Source organism: Lutra lutra, chromosome 3 (genome assembly GCF_902655055.1).
Source record: "Lutra lutra chromosome 3, mLutLut1.2, whole genome shotgun sequence".
Classification (NCBI taxonomy): domain Eukaryota; kingdom Metazoa; phylum Chordata; class Mammalia; order Carnivora; family Mustelidae; genus Lutra; species Lutra lutra.
The window spans coordinates 74,937,278-74,955,753 of NC_062280.1; the positions used below are offsets into that span (position 1 = coordinate 74,937,278).

The 18,476-nt window shown below is 39.8% G+C and overlaps 2 protein-coding genes across 5 annotated transcripts in view; one reads left to right on the plus strand and one right to left on the minus strand.

Annotated features, from left to right (window-relative positions):
* Positions 1 to 308: 308 nt before the first annotated feature.
* Positions 309 to 10,783, minus strand: FKBP7 (FKBP prolyl isomerase 7). Of its 3 annotated transcripts, XM_047722298.1 has the most exons (5): positions 10,427 to 10,763; positions 9,006 to 9,157; positions 4,206 to 4,339; positions 2,078 to 2,129; positions 309 to 653 (listed from the first exon to the last, which is right to left on the minus strand). In XM_047722298.1, the coding sequence occupies exons 1-5, from the start codon at positions 10,633 to 10,635 to the stop codon at positions 625 to 627; spliced, it is 576 nt and encodes a 191-aa protein (XP_047578254.1). In that variant the 5' UTR covers positions 10,636 to 10,763; the 3' UTR covers positions 309 to 624. The 3 variants fall into 3 exon arrangements, with proteins under 3 accessions (XP_047578254.1, XP_047578253.1, XP_047578252.1); XM_047722297.1 differs by lacking the exon at positions 2,078 to 2,129 and having other exon boundaries at positions 4,206 to 4,336; positions 10,427 to 10,783; XM_047722296.1 differs by lacking the exon at positions 2,078 to 2,129 and having other exon boundaries at positions 10,427 to 10,755.
* Positions 10,784 to 10,855: 72 nt separating this feature from the next.
* Positions 10,856 to 18,476, plus strand: part of PLEKHA3 (pleckstrin homology domain containing A3) — a 33,206-nt gene continuing 25,585 nt past the window's right edge. The window contains exons 1-2 of one of the 2 annotated variants that reach the window (XM_047722295.1): positions 10,856 to 10,956; positions 17,163 to 17,279. In XM_047722295.1, coding sequence (XP_047578251.1) covers positions 17,258 to 17,279 — 22 coding nt within the window. In that variant the 5' untranslated portion in view covers positions 10,856 to 10,956; positions 17,163 to 17,257. Of the gene's footprint in view, positions 10,957 to 12,614; positions 13,016 to 17,162; positions 17,280 to 18,476 lie in introns of those variants that run through there. The other variant, XM_047722294.1, reaches the window with a different exon arrangement.

Genomic DNA, 18,476 nt, shown 5'->3' on the forward strand with positions numbered 1-18,476 from the left:
TTTGTTTAGTTCTGTGATTTTTATATGCTTCTACTTGTAATGCTGCGAAATGTATAAACAAATGAAATGTTAATTCCTGGGTCCTATTGAATATTTTCAATATACGGGGCATTTTTACAATTAAAATGTTAAAGATTGGATATTTAACACTTATACATGTTGTTAAGGTTAGAGCTGGGAAGAGCTTGTAGATTTTGACATAGGTGTCCTCCTACCTCCTGAAGGGGGAAAACTGCCCAGTGGGACGTGGTGTATTTCATGGTGGTGCAATTTGTGCTCACAGAATAAAGCAATAGGAACCACAATTATACTTTTCCTGAACGTTAAATTTGCAAAATACCACACATTTATTATGCCAAAATTACGTGTATTGATGGCATCAAAATATACTCTCGTGGGAGGAAAACATAAAAGACAAGTTCTAGGGAAGTGACTTTGTTTTATATATAAAGTACAGTAAGTACCTAAGAAAATTTAGAAATAAAAATATACTACAGTTCATCATGTTGATATACATTGTATTCCTTGGAAGAAATGAAGCCATCACCATCATGATCATTCTTCTTAAAAATATCTTCTAAAACTGCATTCTGATATGACTTGTCTCGTGGCTTATCATCCTTTTTAAACTCCCTTTGCAGGTAGTGATTTATCTAGAAGGCCAAAATAATGTCTTTAATAAAAAAGTACCACAGTAAATTTTCTGTAACTTTAAGGAAATGTTTACATAAGGAAACTCAATGGTAAGGCTACTTATAAGTGATATTAAACATTTAAAAAACTGTTTGAGGTTTTATTCTTTTAACCTTTGAAGCAATTTTTCTGAAAAGAAACATCTTCAAATTAGCTTTCCCTGAGGTTACAGATGGTTACTGGTACATACTCAAAGATTAACCTTTGAATTGAATTTTGTTGAAACCAAGTATTTTCCAATAATCTATACTGTCCACATTATGAAAGGAAAATAAGGAAAATCATTCTTAAGGAACCTATTAGTGAATAAAAACCAAATTGGCATTTTTATAATCTTTAAAATTAATGTATATATTGAATTATCAGTAAAACTCAACCATAGGTTTTTAAATAAAATTCAATTTTCTTAACTTTTCTATGATTCTATAACTCTCCTTCAAATCCATATAACTATGGCAATCTCTATAATAATAAGACCAAATAAAGAACAGGTATTAAGTATTCTTTCTCTGCATTAATATGACATTTCTACTAACCACATGGGACTACTAAACACTTGACATGTGGCTAGATCAAATAGAGGTATGCTACTCTCAGGGTTAAACACACAACATATTTGGAAGACAATAAAAAATATTTATAATTTTTACATTGATTTCATGCTGAAGGGGAAATATTTTAGTTATACTGTTAGATAAAACATAGTATTAAAAATCATTTCACCTGTTTCTTTTTGCTTTTTTAAGATGTGACTACTAAAATTTTTAAATTATATATGTGACTCAATCATATTTCCATTGGAAAGTGCTAATATATATAATAACTAAAGAATATAATGTGTGACAATCTGGAGATACTGTTCAGCAAGGCTGGGTATTTTAAACGCAAGAGGATTTTTAAAGCTAAAGTTGAACTTTGAGAGGTTTTTAGCAGTATGTATCCCAGCTCAGTCCATCATGAGTAGACTATTTTAGAATGATCAACAGAACTGTTCTCAAGTGAGACTTTAGTCCTATTGAGGGAGATACATTTTTTTCTTCTAGTTGAGCCATAACAATGCTATGTAGGTGAAAAGAATTTTAAAGAACCTCAAATATTCCTCAGTTTCTAAGTAAATATATTTTAATAACCAATATTACTGACTCTCAGGACATACTTTTCTAGTATAGTGTAGTGGAAATGTACAAAAAGGCAGCAGTAAGAACATAACCTTAATTTCGCTGACAATGAGTTCCATACTATTTCCACTTCATAATTTAATAAAAAATACTGTGTACCTCTTCTCTCCCACCTATACTAAAGAATTGACTTGATCTTTCTAACAATGAGAGGAGGAAGCTTCTTTTAGTTCATGTTTTAAATCTAGTCTTTGTCATGTACTCGCTATGTGGTCTTGGGACAAATAATTTAATCTCTCTGGACCTCAATTTTGTCATCTGTAAAAGAGGAGAAACAGTATCACTATGGTAGTATTTATGTGAGTATTAGAGTAATGTTTATAGATGTCAATGAAAGCTATTACTATTCAAGCATGTGAAAGTCACTCTTAACCTAGTGACAACACAGCTGATACCTGACAGACATCTGGACAGACTGTTGCTAAGCAGGTCACTGTTTTGGACTTTCTCTACTTTTTTTTTTTTTTTTTAAGATTTTATTTATTTATTTGACAGAGATCACAAGCAGGCAGAGAGGCAGGCAGAGAGAGAGGAGGAAGCAGGCTCCCTGCTGAGCAGAGAGCCCGATGCGGGGCTCGATCCCAGGACTCTGAGATCATGACCTGAGATGAAGGCAGCGGCTTAACCCACTGAGCCACCCAGGTGCCCCTGGACTTTCTCTACTTTTATTTTCCAGAAAGAACTAAAGATCCCATAAGAACTACTGAAGAGTATTCATATGCAGAATGTGCCTTTTTGTGTACATCTGATAACGAATGGTTTGTATGCACAGGCTGAGCTCTTGGGTACTTTGTGAATTCATCGGCTGCCATTCACTCTGAAACTCATAAGGAGTCAACGCCAAGTACGTCCTGGCTGGATTTGTCACTCCACTTATTGTCCTCCTTCTTAAGGAACAGGGGATGTTTTCGTTCACATATCTCTCTTCCACTGCTGAGCAACAAAGGAGCTTCAGGGGCAAGTCCTTACTAATATCCTAGAGGAGGAAGGAGAATCAGGGTGGGGGAAGGACTGAAGAGGGAGCACACCTGTCTCTTGAAATCAACCCCTCAGGTACCTTTTGTTACTGAGGTGGTTGAGTCATGCTTGTTAAACTGTCTCCCAACAAAGGGGAGACAAATGGGTTACTCAATTGAAACAAAAAGGGTATAGTCAGTGGGACTAAGCCAATCACTGGCCTTCAGTAGTACAAACATTAGCCCTCAAACATCCATACTGGAAATTCCCTGAAAGAGGTATGTAGGCCCTGGTTAAAAGCAAGGTAGTGGGGGCAACCAGGTGGCATGGTGGGTTAAGCAGTCAACTCTTGGTTTTGGCTTGGCCTGTGTCCGGCTCTGTGCTCAGCACAGAGTCTGCTTGAGTTCCTCTCTCCCTCTGCTCCTCCCCTCTCTAAAATAAAAATCAATCTAAAAAAGAAAAAAAAAAGAAAGAGCCAAGTAGCAGAGCCAGACTGATTTTGCCACTTAAGAGTGGTGTGAACTTAGGCCAGTTACTTAACCTGCCTGGGCAGCCTTCCATAACAAAGAGATAATGACATGTGTATATCTCATAAACTGTCATAAAGATTAAGTGAGCTCACAGGAATGTGCTTCTAGTAGTACTTGGTACTGAGAAAATACAAAAGAAAATTACTATTATTGTTCCGACATCTTTATTAATCCCCCAATTCATATAGAAGACTGACTGGAGGGGTGCCTGGATGGCTCAGTCAGTTAAGCATCCGCCTTCAGCTCAGGTCATGATCCCAGGGTCCTGGGATTGAGCCCCACATCAGGTTCCCTGCTCAGTGGGGAGCCTGCTTCTCCCTCTGCCTGCAGCAACCCCCCAACTTATGCTCTCTCTCTCTGATAAATAAATAAATACAATCTAAAAAAAGAGTAACTGGAGTGTGGAAGCTAGTAAGGGAACTCCTGGATCCTGCTTACAACTTTCTAGTGCACACAATTCAAATTCTTGCTAGCTCTTTTCATAGTTTCATGTAATCCCCACAGTCCTGCAAGGTAGAAATTATTTGTACTATTACAAATTCCTATGGTGTTGCTTGAATGAGTTCTGTTCCAGTCTAAAAACTGTAAATGCCCTATAGAGATGAGCTTGTTATTTTAATGAACCTCTGGCAGGGAGAAAGGCAACTGAACAGGATGACTCATTACAAGTTTTATGTTGAAAAAGGCACATTTTCTTCTTGGAGCTTAGATTTTTTAGTAATCGGCTCTATAAAAGCAAAGTAATCAGCCTATGTTCAGTAGAACTTAAAAATAACCGATGTAATAGAGATCTATTTAAATTATGAAGAAAAAAATAGACTGTACACATAGAATTTGTTTGAATTACCTCAGTTTTAGAGAGTTGCCTGTCGTTGTCTGTGTCTATTTGTTTAAATGTTTCAATGCTTCGTGGTCCTTTGGTCACAGCATAAAGTTCAATCTCAAAAATCAATGTTGCATCAGGTGGAATCTTGCCTTCTGCTAAAGGTATAATTTTTAACAGTTTAACTTACATGAAGATAAGGTTCAGATATTTATTCACAAATAGCCATTATAGCATTATGACTATATTATTTCACATTTATAAAAGCCACTTACTAAACACTTTTAAAAAAATTTTCCATGTTTTTAAACCAAATCAGTTTTAAGAACCTAGTAGGTCATTAATTTCTTACTGAATTAAAATAAATACAATTCATGTAATTTTTATTAATATACCCCATCATTATACAGAAGAGAGCTAGTGCAGAGAAGAAATTCATGGGCAGAAAAATTTCAAAGTGTAAATCAGTAATCTTTTAAAAAATGACATTGTGTAGTTATTTGGAAGCATAAATAAAACATATGTTTCAATATATTTGTCTTTCCAGTCCTTTACAGACATTAAAAAATAAGTGCAATGACAGAATAACACAGTAACAATTTTATGAAATCTGTAATCACAATAAAAAAATTAAGTTGAATAGTCCTCTTGAATAAAGTTAACCTATTCACTCATCTATTACATCACAAGACATCACAGATGATCTTAGCAAGCTATGGGCTGTTTCAGATGACCATTTCATAGAAATGACCTGCAGAAATGATGTGCTAAGAGGCAGGGGTTGGCTTGTGTCACCAGTATTGCCCAGTCTCTCCCAGAGTCTCATCCACTATAGGCACTCAAATATTTGTTGAATGAATGCCCCTATGGTTTATTTTTTAAATGGCTGCTTGTTCTCTGAAGTAAATAGAATTCTTGCTCAAGTATTGATTTAACCCAGAGAGAAAAGAGCTTGAAAGTTACAGCCAAAAGGAGAGGTCGATCAGTCATCTCCAAAACCAGGACATAGAAAAAAATCTACCCATACATCCTACGACTAATGAAGTTCCAAGCTACGTAACCACCTCTTACCTGACTTTAGAGCAAAAAGAGGTAGAGATTAATTCAATGATCATTTTTACAAAATCCATCCCTAGTCTGTCCAGTTACAATCTCCTTACAACAGGGAAACAACTAATGATAATAAAGCAACCTCAAAACACAAATTCAAATTTCTTAAGAAAAATATTACAAGTCCATATGAAGTTTCTAAATAATTCTACTGGAAACACAGAAAATATTGCAAATTAGGCTTTGTCATACAAAGAAATCAGAGCATAAAAAAGGAGAAAAAGGTGAATTTGCTATAGAATTACTTGTATTTAGAGAAGCAGATCAAAGACATAGGAGTTAAAGAAGCTATACGTACCACATGTACTGTTAATTTAAAGCACTAAAAAGTCACATGCATTTCAAGACATGCAGGGTGCTCTGTCATATGAAGCAAGGATATTGCCCAGAGGAGAGCCTTCTTCAAGTACTACCTAAAATAAAGTTATAGCTGATGTTAGGTCTCAATGACAACTTATTTAAAAAAAGAGCTTATTTGACAAGAAGTGGTTGGTTAAGCAGTGATGTATGGGCTCCACCACAATTTTTACGTAATCTAATCCCACCTATGTGATGCAGGTAAGCTAGCAATTAAGTATGTTCCAAAGAACATACTTTAGTTGGGCCACAGTTTCTTCATGTGTAAAACAAAAGCGTTGGTGGTATTACTAATGAGATTCATCATTTTTATGTCTATCGGGGACACCTCAAATTGAATACCAACTAACTTCTTCAAAGTTAAATTTGTACCTCTCTGCAGCATGGGTCTGGTTTATTAATAGCTTAGGCAGCCTGGGTAATCATTCATAGCTAAGCATAAACTAGTTTACAAAAAGGGTAACTACGTGGACTTTTGCTATAGGGAAACGGGGCCCAACAGGATGAATAAGCACCTATTAATGTGGGATGTGGTTAAAATGAGATTGAAGAGTCAAAAGGCAAACTTTGCCTGTATCATCTTGCCTAAAATCGGTCTCAACCTATGACAATATTTTTGGGCAAGGACTGCATTCAATTTAACTTATCTTCAATTGTTTTTCTTCTCTCCCTCTCCGAGATTCCTGTGCAACTCTAAATAGGATATACAAATTATGGTTCCATGGGAGCTATTTTGATGGGACCAAATGATTGGTCAAAAGCATTGAGAATGAAGCTGTAGTTACCTGGAACTGTCTCTTTAGCAGTTTTCAGTCTGACTGGGTCTGTTTTGTGCCACTAACCTCCCTGCAATCCAATCTGGGGCAGTGGGCCCCTGCTCTTGCTGGAAAGAGCACGTGAGGGAATCACAACTATCAATGAGTTAACAAAACAGCCTCAGAGAGGGTGAGCCATTCAAAGAAATATTTGGGAATAATGACAGTATCTCATCGTAGAAAACGAATCTTTAATGACTTTAATCACATACTAAATATTTCAAATAGGTGGTGTTAGCAAGGGTTCTAAATCGTATGAGGAGGTTATGATTATAGTCTTCACATAGCAAGAGGGAGCAAGGATCTGATAAAGAATGCAAAGTAAAAACCATCCCTCTGTCAGGCTGACCATTTCCCCCCTTTAAAAAACTTCTCTTTATTCAGCTTCATTTTTAATTTTGTCAATTTCAAAAATTTAAACAGTACAAAATATTAGAGAGTAAGAAGAAATCTCCTAACCCTTGAGCCTCAGGGTTTCCTTCTCAGGAACACTTAATATCATCAGATGACTGTGTATCCTTTCACATATAATTTGTGTAGATGCATGATGCATATGTGAAATTCTCCCCCTCACAAGTAAGATCTTTGAGGATAGGAAATTGTTTCTTCTTTGTACATTGGCTTTATGCTCAATGCCTGGAACAGGGCCTGGCTTTGATGCTCAATAAATACTCCTTGCATGAATACATTCTATGTCACTTTATTTTATTTTATTTATTTTTAAAAAGATTTTATTTATTTATTTGAGAGAGAGGGAGAGTGAGCATGAGCAGGGGAGGCGGGTAAGGGCAGAAGGAGAAGGAGAAGCAGAGTCCTCACTGAACAGGAAGCTCAATGATGATGCAGGGCTTGATCCCAGACCCTGGGATCATGACCTGGGTTGGAGGCCGAGGTTTAACCCCGTGAGCCACCCAGGTGCCCCATCCCACTTTATTTTTAACATATTAATATATCTGGCTTTTTATTGGCTGCACCACAATCCATTGTATAGATACATCATATTTGACTAATTCCCTACGGATGGATACTCAGGTACTTTCCAGTTTTTTGCTACCAAATAAAAGTCTGTAATGAATGTTCTTTAATATATACCCCTGTGTACATTTCTGTAAATGAATCTACTGGCTCAGAGGATATGTGCTTTTAAATCTTGATAGAAATTGCTAGATAGGTAGAGTGATTTACATTCCCAGCAATAATGCATGAGAGTGCTAGTTTTGTATACCTGTGCCAACTTTGATGCCTTTGATCATCTGATGAGTGAACATGATGTCTCACTTTGTTTTAATTTGCCTTTCTTTAATTATTAATGAAACTAAATATTCCCATAGATTTAAAGGTGTTTTATTTTTTGTTTTTGTTTTTTTTGTTAGTGGGCTGCTTGCCTATTTCTAGGGTTGGGTCATTTTTACTATTGGTTAATAATAGTTGCCAAAATTTTGCCCATTTAGCTGCTTTACCTAGGTTCTTAGATCTTATAGTAGGATTTTTAAAATAGGTAAGATATTGAAAGAAGCAGTTCATTTCTTCCACATTTCAAGGCTGCTCCTGAATTCGGGGATTAGTGACTGATAGCTTTTTATATTCAGATGCTCTTTTTACTATGTTCTAGTGCTGTCCTTTTATTCTAAGATATGTTCCAGTTTCCTGAGGTTTATGAATTTGACTTTGGTACTGCTTACCTAAGATATATGATATAGACATTTACATAATAATTAATAAAATAACATGTACTAAAACCAATAAAAATGACTAAGGTAGAACTTATAGAATACATAGGATCTTTATGAGTACTGCCACTATACGAGGGAAAGAACTCTGGCCAGAGAGCTATCTTCCAACTAATGTCTTAATTTTCTATAAATGTGAAAAGTGAGGACCAAGCTGGACTGGACTAGATACGGCTAGATTATTGGTCCCTGTGATTCTGTAACTATTTCCCCTGTGGTTTTTTCATTTTGTTTTTAGTTATTCAAAAATTTTTAATTATGGAAAATAAATGTAACATAAAATTTATCACTGCAACCATTTTAACTGTATAGTTCAATGCATTCACATTGCTGTGCAACCAATCTCTAGAACTATTTAATCTTGGAGAGCTGAAACTCTACACCCATTAAACTACTTCTGCCTATTCCAGCCTCTCTCCAGCTCCTTGGCAGTCTCTCTTCTTTGAATTTGACTAGTCCAAATACTTCATACAAGCAAAATCACATAGTGGTTTTTTTGTGATTGGCTTATTTCATTTAGTATAAGATCCTCAAGTTTCATCCATGTTATAGCATATAGAATAATTGCCTTCCTTTTTAAGGCTGAATAACACTCTATTTTATGTGTATACATGTTGTTTATCCACTCATCTGTCAACAGACACTTAGGTTACTTCCACTTTTGGCTTCCACTTTTTTATGAATGGTGCTGCTATGAACATGAGTATACAAATATCTCTTTGAGACCCTGCTTTCAATTCTTTTGGATATATACCCAAAGCTATGCTTTATTTTTAAATATAACTTAGACATAGAATATTAAAACACCTTACCATAGCCTTCCTTTCCGTATGCAAATGAAGGGGGTATAATCACTTTCCGCTTCTCTCCAGGGCACATATCCATCATGGCAATGTCTAGCCCTTTTATGACTTGCCCAACACCAAGAACAAACCATTTGGGGTGGCCTTCATTTTGTGTCCGGCTATAATAAAAAACAATACTTAGGTAAGCTGATTTTAAGAAAAATGAAATAAGACTTTAAAATACACCTGGATGGGATGCCTGGGTGGCTCCGTCAGTTAAGTGTCTGCCTTTTGCTCAGGTCATGATCCCAGTGTCCTGGTATTGAGCCCCACATTGGACTCCTTGCTCAGCTGGGAGCCTGCCTCTCCCTCTGCCTGCTTCTCCCCAGTTGTGCTCTTTATCTCTCCCTATGACAAATAAATAAAAAATCTTAAAAAAAATAAAATATTTCTGGACATGAGGTTATAATTTAAAATTGGGAGTCCTTTCTCTTTTCTCAAATTAATATTCATTCTGAACCTCCTGGCAGGATGTTTGGCTCAAACTTCCTTCAAAATAGCCAGAAAGAAGTATGATTTGCCCAAAGCTAATCATTAGGAGTCATGTCATCATCTTTTTTATTGCCATCTTGCAAAAACTATTCAATAGTTACCTTTTTAATGAATGGGTCTCTGGCCTCTAACTAGCTGCATGGCTTGTCCAAATAACTCATTCAACCTTTCTGAGTTTGTTCTAAAAACTGATGGTGCAGGTTTAACCTCAAAAAGTCATTTGAACAATAACTAAAATTTGTATCTTTTCTTACTAAATTTATCTGTTTTCTTCCAAATGAAAAGAACTAAAACTTTCCCCAATCCTATCTTTAGAGGGTTATAGCACAGATGAAGAAAAGCCATTCTTCCTTTGAGTAGTAAAAAGATCAATTAAATCAGAGCAGGCAGTGGTGAGATTATAGGGGTGAGATGAGAGAACACAGGGCCCAGAAGACACCAGGGAAAGTTATTGTTGTGGTTTTTGGATACAGTTGGAAAGTGGTCCATAGTCTGTTAATATTATGCTTCTGAAGATTCTTAACCTACCCTACCCAATCCTCTGTAAAGATGCTCCAAAAAATGGCAAAAGAAAATGTTGAGAACATCCTTACAGACAGTACCATAACTTACCCTTCCATGGATCCCAAGGCTGGTGGCAGTGGCCGGGGTGCGTCTGTATGTCGTGTATTTCCGATAATCTCGTGGGCCACCATTTTTAATAATTTAAAAAGTAATAGTTCAATAGGGAACTACTGCATATGAGTAGGAATTCCCCCCTCCCCCTGAATAAAAGGCTCAACTCTTGCTGTTAAATAACGAGAACCAATCAACCAACCACATAGCTTCTGCTTAGTAGAGGAAGCCTAGATTTCATGCATCAACTGGACGCCAGAGCAGTTCACAGCATTTCCTACCTGCAGTAGAACTTCGAACCGTCTTCAGCCAAGAAGCCGTCGTAATGGGCATTTAGCAGGTCTCCCTTCTTGCTTGTCTTAGAACAGTTTTCTGGACGATGCAAAACTTCGATCTTCACTTCCTCTGTGCTCTCCTCTTCCTTTTGTCCCTGAGCGGTAAAAATGCCCCATATATAAAAGAAAACGATTAATCTTAACAGAAACGGCATGATTCCTGAAGTTGGCCTCAGATGACCACGGCGTTCCTTCACGCGTGTCAGTCGTGCCCAGTCGCTGCCACCGCAGCTGAGTTCCGACGCGTGGCAGGCATTGTTCTACGTCACAAAGGGCTGGGGGCGGGGCGCCCTATAGCCACGCCCCCTTCGGGCTGCGCGCTCAGCCTCAAGAATTTTCGTCTGTCCGCCCGGGTTCGTCCCTCTGGTACCCGAGGCTTTGGATCTCTGTCATTAGTCGTTAAGGCAGTACTGAACACTTGCACCGCTTCTTGTTAAATCCGCATATTTTACAGAAGGTTTCCTCAGAGTTCGCTGGTAATGATCTCGTTTCCTAAAATGAAACAGGCAAAAGAATTAAACGGCCTGGTAGTGGGATGTTGTAGTCAGAGAATACGGCTGTTATTTCTGGGCGTACAAGGTTTCTCCTCAGACCCACAGGGCACTGGCCGGCATCTGGGGAGGCATTCTGCTTCTGGTATGTCCTTGAAAGCACCTTCACGGGGCGGAGTCACGCATTAAGAGGTCCCAGGCTAAGCCACACACCATCTGACGGCCACCTGGTCGGGAGTAAACAGAGGTGCTGCTGCTCCTCTACCGTTTAAAGGCGTTTCCCACCAGCCAACTCCGGAGATTTGGGGACCTGCTGCTGGCGGCCTCGGGGCCGCCCTCGATTTGAGGGCCCATGGGAGTTGGGGGAAAACCTGACGGTGTCCCTTCTCTTACCAGCTCCGCGAGGCTGGTAACCATCCACGGTGCACAGATGAAGAAATGAAGTTATTTGAGTATTTGGCCTTTTCAATCTCACAGCTAATGCACAGTAGGGATTTCACCAAGTTTGACACAAAACCAGCCTTTACCCCACCCAACATTTTAGTATGAAAAACTTTCAAACATACAGAAAAACTGAATTTTATTGCCCCATTCCCGCGGCCTTCTAGCCACCACTTGGATTCTATCATTAACTTGTAACTATATTCGACTTTTTTTTAACACCATCATCTACCCATTTCTGTACCTGTTCACCAATTCACCTGATTTCCAAGTGAATACCCAAAGACTATTTACCCAAACCAGAAAAGCTTCAGCGCAGGCCTGGATTAGGTTTTGGAAAGAGAGTTCGTTCTACCTCGTGTACCTCGGCCCTGCTAAGCGAAACCGCAGCACCGAGCCTGCCTGGCTTAAAGCCTGCAGCATTTCATAAATCTGCATTATTGTCATTATGTAAGATGATCATTTCCAAACAGGATTTCTTAAAATCACAAAAGCTAGGGGAAAGTCTTCATTTCTAGAAAAGAAATAAATTCCAAACTTTGGTTCCGTGTTTTATATTCTAAATGAAGTCGTGGCTATCTAAGGTTAATTGTCGGCGTGGTGACTGTTCTTGGGGCCCCTCACGGTTCCTTGCCGGAGGGCTCGTAGCGGCACCCCGAGGGATATCTTCCTAGGAGATAATTTCTTGGGCTCTCTAAATTTGGGGAGGGTACGAGGGAAACAGAAATGGGTAGTCTTTCACGTTCTTGAAACAACCACCGGAAGGACCTGAGGCTCGGCGATAGGAAAACCTACCGCGCACCAGGACGTGTGCGCGGGCAGTTAGTCGGCGCTACGGGGGGCCGAGAGCGCCGCGGGGTCCGAGTCCGCCCGCCCGGGCTCGGAGGCTTTAGCCCCATGGCGTGGTGGGTCCATGCCTCCCCGGGGCGGGGGGAGAAGTGTGGGGAGCCCCCGGACCGCCGGCCGAGGGCCTGAGGAAGAATGAGGAGGAGTCAGGCGGCCAGACTGGGAGGTTAAGGGTGCGCCGCGGCCGCCAGCCCTCTCCCGCAGCCTCCAGCGCCGCGACCCGGCAGCCAGGCCGCGCCCGCTCCTCCAGCCCCGCCGCCGGGGAGGGGTTTCCCGGGACGAGCCGGCCCCTTTCATCCAGGAAGTGAAAGCGACGTCGGGGTCAATGAAAACAAACGGGGAGCCCGGGGGGTGGGGTGGGAGGAAGGCGGGCGAGGAGGAGGGAACGCCGGGGCGCGGGAGGGAACAGCCGTGTGGTGGAAGCGCGAGCCGGAGGCGGGTTGCGGTCGTGATTTTGTCGGCGCCGCCGCCGAGGCTCGCCCGGGGATGTCTGAGTCCGCGCCTCGCGGCCTCCGAGCTTCACACGGCGGCCGCCGCCCGGGCCTCTAAGGGCCGCCACGTCCCGGCTGTGCTCGCGCGGGCTCAGGGCAGCTCGGTGCCGGCGGGGTTGCCCGGGGAGTGCCGGGGCGGGCCGGGAGGGGCTGCCCAGGCTCCGCGCCTACCCAGCACCGCGGCCGGCGCCCGGCCAGGAGGATGCGCGGCGCCGGGCTCTGAAGCATGGAGGGGGTTCTGTACAAGTGGACCAACTATCTCACAGGTCAGAGGGCTCGGGTACCCGGCGGGGGCCTCCGGCGGGTTTATGTGGGGAGGCTGCGGAAAAAGAGGGTCAGGGGCCTTTCCGTCTGCTTGGCCTGCAGTGACCCTCGCGGAGAATGGGCTTCTTTGGCTTCCCGGGCTTAATCCTTCCCTCCGTCCCTTGTTAGAACTGGCCTCTGCAGGGGACGGTTCGAGACTGCGCACCTTCCTGGCGGTGGGAAGTGTGCCTGACCACTTCTTTCCCCGTGTAATAATGCTTATTTCCTCCCGTGGCTTCGGTAACAATTTCCAGTCACTCTGCATGTGTTGTTGCAATCTCCATCCTTTTCTACACTTGATTCTGCATTTTGTTAATAACTGAGTTGTCAGGGTGTAGGACTAGAATTGATCCTTTAAGATCAAGATTTAATTTTAGGGAAACTTTTCTATATATTTTTTTAAATTTGTAGAAAATTTTAGCACGGTTTATTTTAAAAGTTCTCTTGTTAAAGTTGTTAAACTGTTCCCAGATAACATTCTCTTAAGAGTTGGTTGTCCGCGTGCTATCTTTATGTTTTGGAATTAAGGTAAGTGTGAGAAATAGTGGAGGACGGTGCAGTACACAGTCAGTGTCACCCATGAAGCAGGTTGGAAGGAAAAACTCCCAAGAATTTGTGTTTCTGTAGAAATGAGAGACCAGCAGGGAAGGGGCTTTTTCCCTGACACCAAGAGCCTGGCCCATTTAAAGACCCTTAATTCTGGGGCGCCTGGGTGGCTCAGTGGGTTAAGCCTCTGCCTTCAGCTCAGGTCATGATCCCAGAGTCCTGGGATCGAGCCCCGCGTCGAGCCCCGCGTCGAGCCCCGCGTCGAGCCCCGCGTCGAGCCCCGCGTCGAGCCCCGCGTCGCAGGGAGCCTGCCTCCATCTCTCTCTCTCTGCCTGCCTCTCTGCCTACTTGTAATCTCTGTCTGTCAAATAAATAAATAAATTCTTAAAAAAAAAAAAAGACCCTTAATTCTGAGTTGTAGTCCCATCTCTGCTATCAATCAACAGTAAGGACAAGTCACTTACCTAACTCTCAGGATCTCAGTTTGTGAAGTACAGGATGGTCAATTAGTTTATCTTGAAAGGTGCCTTTTAACTCCAGAATTCTATGATCTCAACACATTAGAGGAAAGGAAGTGAATTTAAAGGAAGACTAAGTAGCAAATAGATTTCTTGTTCTAGTGTAATATAGACATCTTGATTCCCTACCCACTTATATACTCTGCCCAAAGTATTGAAAAGTTACCCAAAGTTAGCCTTGGTAACTGCAGGTACACTCAACTTGTGTCCACCCTGACCATGTGCAAAATCTGCCCATAAACACTTTAGGGCATAAGCATTGAGCTAGGGTTGCTCCCTCCTTCCTTCCTTCCATCCTACCTCCCTACCTTTCTTTCTCTCTTTTTTTCTTTTTTCTCTTCTTCTTTTCTTTTCCTTCTTTCTCTCTCTTCCCTTCTCTGTCTCTTCTTTCTTTCTGATTAATTAGAATGCTAAAGCCTGATTTATAGCGGCAAATGCTTTAACATTTATCATACATGCATGTTTTATTTTGCTCATTTGACATTTGCTCATTAAAATGTCAAACAGTTTGTTTCTATAAATAACATGTTTTAGCAGGAAGCTTTTAAAAACCAAGGTATGTATTTTTTCTTAAGCATTTTTTGGGGGCAATTGTGAGAACAGTTACCCTGTTTACTTGAAATACGGTATTAACTTTAAAGACAGTGGTTTCTATGCTTTGAGATGCAAATGATCATCTCATTGCAAACTTTCATAAGCATAGTGTCTACAGTGTCTTGGGAGGAATCACTTAATGCTAGCCTAGAGCAATGGGTGATTACTGACATGAGTCATAATTTATTCCTGGAGCAAAATGTGGTCTTGGTGGCCATCTTTCTCATCTAGGGCACTGAGCACCAGCTGGTTGAGCTTTTAACCACATGTTTGCAGAGCATTTAAGCTAACTGCTAGTATGCATTGTAGAAGCTTGCTGAAAGAAAATCTTTGTTTGGAAGAATTCCATTTTAAAAATATAAATTTGACTTGGTGGCATGATGATTATTAATTTTAGTTCATTTTAGGTCAGAAGAATGAGCAGCTGTTCGTACTGAATGATCTTGAAGGAACTTTTTAGTTTCATGATCGTGTTCTTTCAGAATGTGTTCTTTGTAGAGAATGAGGATTTCAGTAACATTTGGTAGTTGGAGATAAAATGAAAGTTTTGTGTTTTTTTTTAAGAATGCCTCTGAATCTTTTTCAAAGAGATATAGTCTTCTGTTATATAAATGTGTGAATTAATTAGATTGTTTTAATTAAGCATTTCTTCAAAAAGGTATGTAGAGATAACTAACAGTCTCAATTATTTTATTAAGCATGATCAGCTTTCAAGTTGCTACAAATTATAAATGAGTCATTTTACTCATTTGTTTTAAAGAGATATTGAATCTCAATAATGGAGGCTTACAAAATCACAGTTTGTCTTATAGGCACCCTGGACATGGGGCGGAGTATACTTTTACCACCCTGCTTATAATTTGTTTGCCACAGTGAATTAGTGTTTGGAAAGATAATGTTTTCACCATTTCTGTACATACTCAATATACAACATGTGCTCATGCAATATATTGCATATCTTTACTCTCATGGATAACATGCAATATCTCACTTTTTTAGTATTTAATCACTGGTTTAATCATTGATACATTTTTTTTTTTTTAGCACCTGTTATGTGCCAGGCACATTCTAGGTGCTGGGAATGTAATGATAAACAAGATAAAGTTCATGTACCAAAAGACTTTAACGTTTTAATTTGCTAGGCCTTATTAGGAGTTGTAGTGTTTCATAAAAAGATTTTTTCTAGTGTTTGAAATGTATTTTAATTATTTTGGATATCCAGCTTTCTGAATTGTATTATGACATTCCCTCTTCTGAAATTTAACCTTTTTATGATGACTCGATGCTGTCATTTCAAAAGTGTAACAGGAAGAGCCATTTGGGGAGATAAGTCCTGCGTTTGTATCGGGGGTAAGAATGAATCTCCCATCTGCCACTGTCTTGGTACTCTTTGGCCCTGGAAAAACTGAATTCATTAAGCATATAGCAGGCTGTGTGTAATGTGACCAGGCTGAATTGTGATTTAATAGTTACAGAAAGAACAAGGAGAGTCTCACTGGCTTCAGTGAGGCACTATGGTCATGGTCACTCTGTTATTAATCAGTGAACTGTTGTAAATTAGTAGCATGCTTGATAAGATTTTAGGGATCACTGAGTTTGGCTTGTAAGAGTAGCATTTGAACTCTGGGGAAAGCCATCAACCTCATTCTCAGCTTTGCCTTAGAGCCAAGTCTGTGACAGTTGTGTGATCTAGTCACTGAGTAAACACAAATGAAATGAATGATTGCAGTTTCTAGCATTTCTGCCTGAGCTGTGTACAGCAAGGCAAGGAGAGAGGGAATGTGGGAAATCCATGTTATTGCCACAGAATATGCAGCTTCTGTGGAAGAGATTAGAATTCATTCAACACTCACTTGTGCAGGAGAGTTTGCTTAGGCTACATGTAGAAGAGGGAAGGTCATATTGCAGAATTGAAAGGCTGAGTGACACCTGAGAGGTCATCTTGTTCAATCCCTCATGGAGACTGAGAATTTTTGATATTTACTGAAATGGAAAGATTTTTTTTCAGCTTATCTAACTAAAGAGTGAGAATAGAACTGGGGCTAGAATCTGTGTTTCTGTTGCTTTTTTCATAATGTTGAAACCCAACTCTATTCCCTTCAGGAAAAGGGGGAAGTCATGTTTTACCCTGTGTAGGGTTATTAAAATATTATTATATTATTATAACATTATTGAGAATGAGTCTCATGGGTTGTTAATAAGAAGGTTGTGAGTCAGAATACAGGTATTACTCCCTATATTTATGCTGATCGACAGATTTCTGGAGAAGGCTCTCCTAGCAAAGTGGGATTGCGGCAAGAACATTTTGGGTAAGACTTGGCCATTAAAAATGTCATTGTCAGAATGTTACTTTAGAACCAAGAAAACATGGATGACAAATCTTAGAAATCATATACTTCTATGTGATTAAAGTAATTTCTTATTAATCTTTTGTTATTTATAATCTTTGTAGGTTGGCAGCCTCGTTGGTTTGTTCTAGATAATGGAATCCTGTCCTACTATGATTCACAAGATGATGTTTGCAAAGGGAGCAAAGGAAGTATAAAGATGGCAGTTTGTGAAATTAAAGGTAAGTGAATACATGGAATTAGAGAAACTTGAAGTTAGGTAAGTAAAGCATTCTTCATTGTAGTCTAAAAAGAGGAAAAAAAGCATTTCTAGTCCAATAGAGATCTTCTAATATCATCTATTTGCTTAGCAATTAAGAGTGGCACTTAGCATTATTAAGCACAGTTTTTTGCATTTCTCCTTTTATACATGTACTTTGAATTGAAATTCAAAAATCTCAGTGTTGGTTTTCTAATTTGGACCTGAAAAACAGTCTCTTGGGGATGCTATTTCAATAGCATACAGAGTCCACAAGTGTTTTCTTTCATTGTCATTGTAAAGGTATTGTGAAGATTAGAAGCTGAGCTTTAAAGATGATGAGGCAGGGCGTCTGGCTGGCTCAAGTTGGTAGAGGTACAACTCTTGGTCTTGGGGTCATGAGTTCAAGCCCCACGTTGGGCATAGAGCTTATTTAAAAAAAATAAATAAATAAAAGCTGAAGATAATGAGGCAAGCTCTGTATAGTTTTTGATAAAACATGAAGTCAGAGTCATAAATTCTGGTTCTTTGCTGAATCAGAGATAAGCTCTTCTGGGGAATAGAGATATTTTCCTTTTCTTCCAAAAGAGAAGAAATAAAGTGATAGGTCATGCTGTAATTTTCATGATGGAAGGTTTCATAGACCATTGATTCATTTGGACATGTGATTGGGCTATGTATGGGGGGTTGAGGAAGGTAGGAGAGATCAGACAAAATGATAAAAAGTATTGAATTCTTCAGGGAATTGAAGGAAAAACTAAAACACTAGAGGAGTGAATATCAAACACCTACAGGCCTTTTTCATTTTTACTCTGTAGCTTGGATACTTGTCCTTCCTGAAGAGTACTTCTTTTGACACGGTGAGCTCTTGGTCATAGCTGTCAGACACTTCAGAGTAATCTCACTGCTTTGTGCATTTTCTTATTTAGATTAAACCAAAGCAGCAGCTAATGCATTACGTTACATTTTCCAGGGCTGGACCGCTAAATTTGTGTGGAATCGTGGTAGTTTATTGTATGATTTAGCCATGGAGACAAAATAGAATTTTCACTTGCTACACATCTGGTTCTTCACATTCATTTAAGACTTCCTACCACTGGGACTCTTTCAACAGCAGTGATTAATAACTTGGGGTAGATCAGTGTAATCCAGGGAGCTTTCTCCAAAATGCACATGTCTG

What these genes read in the sequence shown, in the direction of transcription:
- FKBP7 (XM_047722296.1), bottom strand. Translation starts at nt 10,635, where the DNA reads ATGCCGTTTCTGTTAAGATTAATCGTTTTCTTTTATATATGGGGCATT. An exon ending in GGTTCGAAGTTCTACTGCAG is followed by an intron (nt 9,158 to 10,426) that starts GTAGGAAATGCT and finishes TTTTTATTATAG; the next exon opens with CCGGACACAAAATGAAGGCC. An exon ending in GGCAACTCTCTAAAACTGAG is followed by an intron (nt 654 to 4,205) that starts GTAATTCAAACA and finishes TTGGCCTTCTAG; the next exon opens with ATAAATCACTACCTGCAAAG.